This window comes from Berghia stephanieae, chromosome 1, assembly GCF_034508935.2.
Source record: "Berghia stephanieae isolate SIO BIC M18660-M18661 chromosome 1, UCSD_Bste_1.3, whole genome shotgun sequence".
Lineage (NCBI taxonomy): Eukaryota > Metazoa > Mollusca > Gastropoda > Nudibranchia > Aeolidiidae > Berghia > Berghia stephanieae.
Window position 1 is genome coordinate 128,851,318 of NC_088360.1, and position 12,160 is coordinate 128,863,477.

At 37.3% G+C, this 12,160-nt stretch overlaps 1 protein-coding gene across 24 annotated transcripts in view; it reads right to left on the reverse strand.

The window, feature by feature from the left end:
- Positions 1-12,160, reverse strand: part of LOC144963132 (uncharacterized) — a 75,038-nt gene that overhangs the window by 15,494 nt on the left and 47,384 nt on the right. For all 24 annotated transcript variants that reach the window (XM_078896806.1, XM_078896811.1, XM_078896802.1 and 21 more), the window contains 6 exons: positions 6,795-7,799; positions 5,916-6,135; positions 5,133-5,289; positions 3,854-3,924; positions 2,237-2,268; positions 916-935 (listed from right to left, as the gene is read on the reverse strand). In XM_078896806.1, coding sequence (XP_078752932.1) covers positions 916-935; positions 2,237-2,268; positions 3,854-3,924; positions 5,133-5,289; positions 5,916-6,135; positions 6,795-7,799 — 1,505 coding nt within the window. The remainder of the gene's footprint in view (positions 1-915; positions 936-2,236; positions 2,269-3,853; positions 3,925-5,132; positions 5,290-5,915; positions 6,136-6,794; positions 7,800-12,160) is intronic.

Consider the following 12,160-nt stretch of genomic DNA (forward strand, 5'->3'; position numbering starts at 1 on the left):
TTGCTTAGGTCTCTCCAACACAATTGAGGTTATATGAGAGACGCTGAAACAAAAACAAGCAATCTACACTAACAAAAATAGTACAAATGTAATCAAATCATAACCTAAATTCATAAGCTATTATAAATAACCAGAACAAAGGCAGAGATTTACGAAAAAAATATCCTGTCAAAAAACAATCACAACAAGAAGAGGATAGTCTAGTAAGAGAAGAAGAAACGCATCACATTGGATCGTAACCATGCGAACATATAGGTATACGATTCAGGGTGATGCTCCATCAACACCGATGCGCATACTGTTTTTGTAAATTTTACATCATAACATGTTACCATTTATGGGGATGGGTAGAATACATTGCTGTATTCGAAATCTGATGATCAATGCTTGTCATGATGTTAGCAATACTCTAACTTGGTTGGGAAATGGGGTGGGAGGCATAATACTAATGCATTGCTAGGGGGATGGGAGGAAGGGGAATCAGATTTATAAATACACTTCCCTTTATTTCATGTCTCAGACTGTATCAAAACCTTTCAACATGCAAATTTTATGGCACAGTAAAGAAATAAAAAATTAATAGTGAAATTATTGGCAAGAAATTCTGATGAATGCAAATTAGAAATTTCCCCATTTATAAATGAGTCATGGACAAAACAAAACAAGTAAAAAGTGTGAGGCAAGTTAAATTCATGTAAAATCCATCCTTGACAAATTTATCAAAATTTCCACATTATAGTTTTCATAATTTTGTCTTTATAATTTGCATAAAAAAGCAATTAAGTTTATTTTATCTTATAAGGGTTAAAAACAATAATGGAATAATAGAGCCAACGGAATGAGACACAACATTTTAAACGGTAAAATAAAATTTTAGAATCTTTCAACTGAATCCGATTCAAACACTATACTCACGTGTTTGGTTCTCGGTCGCTCTGAAAAAAAAAAGAAGAGAAGTATTCAGGAATATCAAAGCATGACAGTTTTTGTAAGATGCAATATTCAGATGTGACCAATCACCTAAAAAGTCTTATGTACAGATGATAGGGATACTACAAATTGAATTCATAGCTAAAAATCTGAGACTTGGTTTCACTTTCTTTGTTTCATAAAGGGAGAGAAAGAGTCGTTTCCTGGGAGAAAAAAACCCCCTAAAACTTTCCCATTTCAGAACATATTAACTTAAAATTCATCTTACGACATCTGGTTCAACCTGACATAATACCATATCGAGGCAGTGGGTCACATATTAGATTTTGAAAAGTTATCTCAGAAGTGGGAAGGGGAGGAAGAGGATATTGAAATGAAAATTACGAAATTATATCATTTGTGCCTTGATTTTTTAAAAAATTGATGTAATGTCACTTTCAGTTCTTTTGGAAACATTTCCATGTCATTGAGAAAACTGGGCATTTAGTCGGGGGAGTGCACTATTGTGGAAAAAACATGAAATATAAAAAAACATTTAAAAATAAAATCATGTAAAAGAAAAAAATTACAAAAGTTTATCAAATCATCTTTTAAAATTTTTTTTTATAAAACTTGGAATAAAGTTTTTTGTCTCAAATCTATGAATTACATATTAGGTTTTATATAACTATCTATTGAATAGAATTTCCTTTATTACCCTCAGGGAAAATGTTTACTTTCGAGTCTACCTTGAGAAAAGACTGATATAACCAATGCCTCAGCCACAAATTACAGCGCCACAAACTGAGCATTAGAGGCCTGGATTCTTGATTAAGTAAAAGACGAGATGCCTACAGTCAGGCTTGAACCTAAGGTTAATGCTATATCCACAAAAGACCTTTTGCTATTAGCTGCTGACGTTTACACAAATTATGAGCATCTGGGAGAAATAGAATTGTAATGTTTTGCTGAAGTTGTCACTATTTTCAATGCCCAAAAGTTTATTGCGAGAGGCTGTTCCATTGCCTGATGATCTGAAGGAAAAAAAAAACCAACTGCAAGATACGCTTTTGTGAATGTGTGTGTGTGTGTGTGTGTGTGTGTGTGTGTATTGCATATTGGAATTCTGTAATTGCTGCTGTGATAAATCTCTAGTGTATGTGTGAAGTTGTTTGAGGAAATATTGTGCTATCTAAATTGTTGTTTTGGTGGAATGGATGTCTTTGTGGAGTTGAAGGAATTCTCTTTCCACAAGGCCAACTCGCCCTAAGTAGTCATTGGTGAAAAAAAAACAAAAATTAAAAAAAAACGAACGAAAGAGACTTACAGGTTTTTCAGATATGGCATCAACGTAGAATTCTGAAATTTGATCAAATAAAATTTGGTGACTTATATTGTCATTAGAATTCATGACATTATCGATACGTAAAGAACATAAGTGACCTTCTGGCTAAAAACGGTATTATGTCAGGATGATTTGAATGGCGAAAATTGAATGAACAGTCAAAATATGAAAATCGAGCTTAAGTTGTTTCTTTAATTCAAGAGAATGGACCTTGTTTCTTAAAGTGAAAAAAAAATAATTTTTTTTTTATAATCTCAAAATTGCTGGTTAGTTTCACTGATTAAATCACTTTTCGGCATTGGGTTAACTCTGACATAATACCGGTTTGAAGCAATGGGCCACATATTTATAATGATGGAAATTATTTCCATAATGCTCATTCCTGCTCAGTGGCAGCTCTGGATACTTCCTACAATACTGCACAGTGTTAAAAGCATTACATGTTAAAAATACAATTTCATCAATTAAAATTTTTTCCAAATAGCCGAACAAAACTCCTATCCGGTTTTCAACTGTGCCATGTGTGCTGCTTCTGTGGTTGTTCTCTACTTCCAATATATTATGTCTTGAGATCACCCTTCTCCTTGGCCTTCCTTTGCTCATTTCGTCATTGCAGTACTTTCCAATCAATTAAACATCAATTCAAACATGGTAGAGTGCTGCACCAAACGAGATACTCATTTACTTCGGAGTTTATTTTATTCAACTTCGAATAGAATCATCATTGAACAAAGAGTCATTTTTGATAATATTATACTGTGAAGTTTCCATTCATAATTACATTTGTGATACTTGATTCGGATGTGAATGAGTACCTGGATATAGGCAGTGACGGATATTGTAAGAGTGATAATACAAAAAACACAGATAAGCAACTGGTATGGCATGAAATAGAAATAAGGTAGAATTAAGGTTCCATATGGTCTAATTGGGAAATATGTGTAATATTGTGAAGCGCTATGAGCATGGTCAATCCATGGAAATGTGCTATATACATTTCCGTATTTATCTATTAATTTTCAAACATAAATTATTTAATGAATTCTTTGTAACATTTCTTTCATAATATTATAATTGTTATAATTGTTGCTGAAGTTTTTCAATTAATCATGTTCTTCTCGTTCCTCTTCTTTGAGGCAGTTCATTTTTGGATGTAGCCTCCCAAACAGCCCAACAAAATTCCTTTCTGATTTTCAACTGTACTATGCATCCTGCCTCTGTGGTTGTTCTCCCCATCCACTCTCCTAGGCTTTCCTCTGCTCATCTTCATTATAAACTTTATTATTTACCATATATTCGACTCAAAACTTTCAAAATTAACCATATCAAAACTAGAGGCCATTTATAGGTAATCATTCTGGTAATAGGAAATAGTAATATAAGTTTTTGGGCGAGAGCAAAGTTTCCAATACAGTTCTGATAGCCTTGTCAACAAGGCTTTTGATAATTCAAATCAACAACTCCCTTTACTCTAGCAATATGGTTATGAGGCCTTGGAAATAGAAGAACTTGATTAAGACAATAAATATAAAATACATTGAGCATTTTTCTCTCTATTAAACGCTGCCTTTTGACCGCTGCTCTAAAATGTCAACTGACCTTCCTCAATGGGCGTGTCATCATAGACCGGGAGTTCTTCACCCTCTTCCTCTTCTGCAGTCATGTCAGGTCTACAAGAGAGATAAACAAACAACATGGTATCAATTCCTTCGTGATCAAATTGATGAATGCTATTTGTCTTTTAAAAAGATTGCCTTTAAAACATTCCAAAAGGGACATTTCGTATATTATTTTTTCTAAATCTAAATGATGACAAAAAAAGGTATCAAAGCCCAAATAATAAAACTCATATTAGAGCAATATCCACTATATAGGCTCAAAGTGCTTTACAAGGGGTTCCTAGCTAACAGCAACATTTATCATTAAGACGAAGTAAGACACCTTATTTTTTTTTAAAACACAGAACACTTAACAGCCAGACACTCATTTTACACCTGTGTATGTTGAGAGAATGTGATTGAAGAGCCTTTTCCACAGACTCTCTGTCTGTCTATCTCTCTACCTCTTTCCCCTTCTCTCTCTATCTCTACCTCTTTTTCTCCCCTTCCCTCTATCTCTCTGCCCCCCCCCCCCCCCCGGTCTCTTTCTCCCTCTTCTCTCTCTGTCTGTCTGCCTGTCTCACACTTTCTCTACCTCTTCCCCCTTCTCTCTCTCTATCTCTATATTTTTCTCCCCTTCTCTCTATCTTTATTTCTGTATCCCCTCTCTCTTTCTCCCTTTGTCTGTCTCTCTCTCTCTTCTCTCTCTCGCTCTGTCTGTCTCTCCCCTCTCTCACAGACTTTATAGTGACTCAAAACAGATGACAAACAAAACAAAGCAAAATGAAAAGTGTACAAAAGGTTCATAAATTGACAAATTTTGAATAGACAGGTAAATTACCCGCAATATGTATGCCAAGACACTGCCAAAATAAAAGCTTAAAAAAAAAAAAAAAAAAAAAAAAAAAAAAAAAAAAAAAAAAAAAAAGGAAGAAGGTGAACAACAACAAACTACTCAAAACTGAACGTTTCAGGCTAAAAATCATTCGTCAATCAAAAACAAAAAAGTTAAAAAGGTTATAACTTTGCCGACTAGACGTACCAAGATCTTTTCTCCTAGTCTTCTATTTATCTGGAAATAACGTTATGTACCTATCAACTTTTTAACATTTTCCTATTATTGACTGAAGAAGTGTATTGAGCCCAAGGCAAACCATTCCGTGTTTAGAGTTATTTTGTTCATTTTTAGGACACGACTTTTTCCAATTCACTGCTTCTAGCAGTTAGTTCCCCCCCCCCCCCCCAAGTCACTTCAGCCAATGTCTTGCTTTAAGACTCACATGAGAGAAATCCGTTGTGATGCCCTGCTGACCTCATTGACTGGTCTCTTTGGGGGCGGTGGTGGTGATGAGACATCGGTCATCCCTTCCCAGTACAAGTCATCGTCGTCCTCCACCTGGGTTGTCTCAGGCACTGGCTGGCCGTCCTGACTGGAATCTGTTTGAACACGAGTTACATTGTAAATAAAGAAATAATTATAGACCAGTATATAGCGCATTTCCACGGGATTACCATGCTCAAAGGGCTTCATAATTTTTCATTTATTTCCACAGCAGGTAAAATAGAACCTTATTTTAATTTCATACAGTATCGGTTGCCCTTTAGTCGTCATTTTTGTACTAATATAACATCCATCACTGCATATAACCAGTAACCCATTTACATCTGAGTTGAGTGGGGATGTGTGAAAAGAGTAGTTTTACACTTCCAAAGAAATAGGAACCAGTTTTTTGACATCCAACTTCTCCTCCCTGTTATAGAAGATATAAGACAGCATTTTGAAGCGCTTTGGATATGGTACATGTTTTACTAGTCTGACATCCTAAATGTTATGGTCTCATTGTTGAATGGACATACTCTCGAACCAATGGGTGCTTATTTACAAGTCTGATATCCCAACGAGTTATGGTCTCATTGTTGTAATGGAAGTACTCTCATACCAACGTAAATATTGTCCATTACAACAATGTTAAATCAATCCCATAATTAATTGTGTTTGGTAATCAGACCTACAAATATCTGCACGTCGGTATAAATGCATTATGAGCAAAGTCTTTACAAACCTGAGCTAGCCTTTAACCTTTGGTATTGTTGACGTATAGAGGTCAAGTCTAAATGGGTGGGTGCAGCTGGTTTTTTAGGGGTGGCAGAGGGTTTATGGCTGGGAGGAGGCAACTTTCGAAATCGTTTCCCATCAGATTTCCTCACTACAACATTCTCTGTGGTTTGGTCTGACTTTGGACGCTTTATAACCGAGTCTGACCATGGAATGGGAGGCACTCGCTGGAAGGTAAAAATAAGAAAAAAAATGGATATAAAAATACTTGAAAAACAAATGAGCTTTTACTGATGGTATGAGTTATGGTATCATACTCACATGTTTTGCTCACCAGATGAGTTGCACCTACACACTAACTTTTAAAGTTAATAAACTGGCATTGCCCCTTGGCTTGAGACCCTCTGCAAAGTGATTTTAGTACATTTGATGGATTTTGCGCTATGGAAAAGTTCACTTTTTTCACACACAAAATCAGGCGCTGCAATCTAAAGCTCATACAAACTCCACAACTCACAACACAAAGTTCAGTCAGACAATGTGGTTTTTGATGTTACATGACAATCTGATATCCTGATGCAAGCCCCGTTGACTTGGAAATGGCCTGTGTTATAGTAGTCTACGAGGCATTGTATTGATACTAACGAAAAGGTAAAAATGGAAAGGCTTTGGATGGAAATATTACAAACAATGAACGTTTCGGGTGCAATCCTTCGTCAGCAAAAACAGTAAAGTGAGGAACGTTGAAAACAAATGAGCAAAATATAGTGAGAATGATGATGATGATGGTGATGATGATGATGATGATGATGATGATGATGATGATGATGATGATGATGATGACAATAACGAACGACATTCGTACATTATTACTAAGTATACTTACAGATTGTGTTCTTGATTTCTCGTTATTTGTAGATGACAATGACGACGATGCGGTGGAAGCGTTAGAGGAAGTCGTTGATACGGGAGTCTTTAACGCTGGCGTTTCCGATGAAGACGAATCACTACTGATCCCCGAAAGAACTCTTCTTCCTGGAGGTCCGGACGATGATGATGTGTTGACCTTCCGTAACTGACTCTGAAAGTCAAACTTCCCATTGGTCGATTGGGAGGAGGGGGATGGGGGAGACTTGGTTGAGGGTGTTGATGGGGAGGACACGGTTGCTGTCTTATCGGAGGATGACGACGAAGAAGATGAGGATGAGGAGTTTGATGAGTTAGATTTTATAGAGTCTGTTTTGGAGTTAAATTTTGTGGGGAGAATGGCCGTTTTGGAATTTGATTTTTCCACATTTTTATTATCTTCTGATTTCCAAGGTGGACATTGTGGTTTGGAAGAGTTGTCAGTATTGGTAAGTGTTTGGTCAGAGGCCCTCATTGTGGGGAATTTCGGCACTCGGGTTAATGGGGTCTCATTGGGAGAGGCGGAGGAGGAGTTTGTGGTTGGTTTTGCTAGATGGGATTTTAACTTCCATGGGGGAGTTGTATCAGAGTCGTTGTTGTTGTTGTTGTTGGTGTCGTTGTCGTTGGAATTGTTGGACTCTTGTCCGTTCTGAAAGGCTTTGGGTACGCTGACACGTCCTCCTTTATCCCCCGAGTTGTTGCTGGCATTTTTGGTGGTCGTTGGTTTGAGTGCCGGAATGGGTCCCGTTAATCCAGCGAGTTTGACAGCAGGCGGGTGACCGGCCTTGAGGACTGGATTAGGGGTTGACGACGACGACGACGATGATGATGATGATGATGATGGGGTCGTTGGCATTGATGAAGCATTTTCTTTGGCTTGCTGAAACCGTTGTAAGACAGGCTTCGTAGCTATGTTTGGTTTGTTTCCTCTCCCTGCAGACATGTTGTCAACCTGCTCAAATTTATTGAGCATACTCTTTACACCCTGGGAAATACACAATACAAGAAATGATCAAATGTCAACATAAAAAAGGACTACATTCAATTGTATTTAAATGATTCTCGTCTGAATGCATAGGACATCGGCATAACTTTCTGATGTTATGCGTTTGAATAAAATACTCACAGCATCTGCCCACCAGATATAATACACCAACACACAAAACTATGTGTAAACCTATACTTTTATAGTACGATTGATATGTTTTATTGAGAACTAATCACCCAACTGGCGATCCAAAAGCAATAAAGAAATAGTTGAGTGACGTCATCTTCATTAGTTCCATTTGTCAATTATCATTATATTGCCAATGTCTATAGAGAATAAATAAAGTTGAAGTCCGTCTGCTCTTTGTTACTTTTTAGACAGACAATATGGAACTTCCGGATGGCAATGTTGTGACCTTCTTAGCCAAGCGCATACTATCCAAACGCATACCATCATAGTATGCGCTTGACTCAGAAGCTCACAACATTGCTATCCGGAAGTAATACGGACCAACACACAAAACGATGTGTAACCCTGAACGTTTTTAGTCTGGTTAATACAGTTTAGTGAGATTTACTCGTAAACGCGGATGGCAAAAAGCAATAACAAAGACCCGAGTAACGTCAACTTCATACTATCTATAAAGGTAACACATAGTTTTGTGTGTTGGTGCGATTGTCATAACAGGCGGATTTGGTGAGTATTATACAAAACATCAATACACAGACTGTCTGTGCTTGAGTAAAGCTTACCAGTAATGGTAAAAAAGCAAACAAACAAACAAATGAACTTTTAGGACCGACCTATAGATAGTTCAAAGATGACGTCACTCAGGCCTTTGTTATTGTTTTTGCCATCCGCGATTGTGAGTTGTTCTCACTAAACTGTATTAACCAGACGATAAAAGTTCATGGTTACACCAAGCTCTGTGTAACCATGATCTTTTATAGTCTGGTTAATAGTCTGTACCAGACATTTACAAAGTTGCTCATGTCAAACCCCTTTTGAAAAAACCTGATCTCGATAAAGAGAACTTAAAAAACTATCGCCCTGTCTCTAATCTTCCTTTTCTCTCTAAAATCTTAGAAAAGCTTGTTTTGAAACAATTACTGTCTCATCTTAAAAATAATTGTCTTGAAGAAAAATTTCAGTCTGCTTATAGGCAACATCATTCGACGGAAACCGCACTTGTTAGGGTTGTTAATGATCTCCTCTCTGTTATGGACAATGGTTCATGTTCTTTGCTGAATTTGCTTGACCTATCGTCTGCTTTTGATACTATTGATCACAATCTTCTTCTCAAACGTCTTGAAATTACTTATGGCGTGTCTGATGCAGCGCTTGATTGGTTTAGGTCATATTTGTTCAATCGTAAACAGATTATTACGGTGGATGAATATAGATCGGAGGAAATCTTTCTTGATTGTGGGGTTCCCCAGGGTTCAGTACTTGGACCCGTTCTTTTTGTTTTGTACGTTGGCCCTCTGTCTAAAATCATCAGAAGTTTTGGTCTGTCTTACCATCAATACGCTGATGATACGCAATTGTACTGCGTTTCCAATACGAGAAATTTACAAGAAGTATCAGCCAATAGTAAAAATTGTATCCAAAGTGTTAAGAAATGGATGAATGAGAACAGACTGAAACTGAATGATGATAAGACGGAGGTGCTGTATGTGGGGAACAGGAAGTGGAAAAGTGAAACAGATTTGAAGTTGGGGGATGCCTCTATTCAAATTGTTGACAAAGTGAAAAACCTTGGCACATTCTTAGACTCTGGACTGTCGATGGAGCATCAGGTTAATAATTTGGTTAGATCTCTCTTTTTCCAACTAAAAAAGATTGCTTCCATTAGACGGTTCATATCTGAGGATGTGACCAAGCACCTGGTTGTGTCCCTCGTACTATCGAAATTGGATTATTGTAATGCTTTGTTGTTTGGCGTTTCGCAATACAATCTGAGACGTCTTCAGATTGTCCAAAACAGCGCTGCCAGACTAGTATTCATGAAGCGTATGTGCGACTCTGCCGGACCTCTACTTCATGACCTGCATTGGCTGCCTGTTGGGAAAAGAATTAAATTCAAAGCTTGTGTTTTAGTGTATCGTTGTCTTGAAGGTACTGCCCCTTCCTACCTTTCAGAACTAATTGAAAGATATTCAAAACCCCGCCCCTTACGTTCGGCCAGTGATTCCACAAAACTAGTTGTCCCTCGAATTCGGAAAAATGCTGGAATGAGATCCTTTTCTCATTTCGGACCCTCTATTTGGAACGCCTTACCGCAGAGCATTCGTGAAAAAGAATCTTTGTCTATTTTTAAACGTTCGCTTAAAACATATTTGTTTCGATTTTAGTAGATGGTATGAGAAGCAAGATAGGTTTGGTTTGTGTTGTGTGTTGTGTTGTGTGTGTGTGTGTATGTGTGTGTGTGCTTGTGTGTGTGAATGAGTATGTTTCAGCCAAAGTAATTTGTAATTTAAGCGCTTAGAGTCTGGTGTCTCGGAGTTATAGCGCTATATAAGTTTTCAGCAGCATTATTATTATTATAAGTGAGAACAACTCACAAACGCGGATGGCAAAAACAATAACAAATGCCTGAGTGACGTCATCTTCGAACTATCTATTGATGCTATGCCTTTAATTAAAAAACAAAAATAAAACTCCTAACATCCGCCAGCCGAACAAGAACGATATAGACAGTTAGATAACCACGCCTCTCGGACAATCGTCATAATGTAAACAATGGCAGTGATTGGTAGACAAAGCAAACTGCACATGTTTTTCTATCGATGGTTTGTGCTTAAGTAAAATACTCACTGTTCTACCGCTTGATCAATAGTACCAACACAGAAAATTATGTGTAAACCAAAACGTTTATAATCTGATCAAGAAAATCATGTGATAACTAGTCACCCATTTGGCGGTATGAAAACAATAACAATGATCAGAGCAGAGGGGTCGATTTCATTGACGTTATTGTTTATAAACAACCAACCATGTTTGTCCGAGCACGTGTGAGGGTGTGTCACAAATTTCATGTTTTGATTGGTCAAAAATCTACTGGTTAATTGACGTCAATCAACTATTTGTTATTGTATTTAGCCAGCCTATAGATAGTATGCAGATGACGTCACTCAGGCCTTTGTTATTGTTTTTGCCATCCGCGTTTGTGAGTTGTTCTCACTAAACTGTATTAACCAGACTATAAAAGTTCATGGTTACACAGAGTTTGTGTGTTGGTCGATTATACTTCCGGATGGCAATGTTGTGAACTCCTTGGCCAAGCGCATTCTATCTATAGATCGTATGCGCTTGGCTAAGAAGCTCATAACATTGCCATCCGGAAGTATAACGGTCCAACACACAAAACTGTGTTTAACCATAAACATTTATAGTCTGGTTCATACAGTTTAGTGAGAATTACTCATAACCGTGGATGGCAAAAACAATAAAAAGACCAGAGTGAGTCATCTTCGTTCTATCTATTTTATGAGTAGTTCTTACTAAATTCTATCCATTAGACTAGATAGAATGAAGTTGACGTCACTCGGGTCTTTGTTATTGGTTTTTATTTTTGCCATCCGCGTTTATGAGTAATTCTCACTGAGTCATTGCTCGCATTGCAAAAAGTGCTCGAAATGACCTACATAGTAACAAGTATAAGCAGCCAAACAACGTCGAAAATAACAACATACTGAACACGGAACGATACATCATCTTGTCAAAAACTCTCAAACCTGGGACTTCAACGAGTCTTCAAGGAAGTCCCAGGTTTGAGAGCTTTTGACAAGATCAGGGTAATTTTAATCAATCAGGGTCAGGACAACACCAAATAACCTCATTCCAAGACAAAAAAACAAAACAAAAAAAAACAGAAGGCAAATTGGAAAACAGATATAGGGGGAATAAGAGCATATTATTATCAATGTATTTTGAGATCACCTAAAAGTCTCACCCATGCACAAGCACAGGAACCCACTACGAGGAATACACTCAAACCCTTACATTATATGTTCAAAACAACAAATATAGCAATACATAACAGAGAGTATACATTTGACTGTTTCCCTCTCAGCCAAGGCCTCCGGCCAGGGTCAGGTCAAAGCCAATTCATCTCATTCCAAGACAAAGACAGAAGGCACATTGGAAAACAGATTATATTATAGGGGGATAGAGGTAGAAGACACAGTAAGTGCCTCCTTGCCCACTATGGGAGGTCAGGAACCCCACCCATTATCTCGGAATGAGCAAATACCAAAATGTGATTTAAAAGTTGAATTGATCAGAAATGTCACCATTATGCCGGGGTGAACCGGATAATAATAATACTTAAAAAAAAAAAGACTGAAGTGTAAATC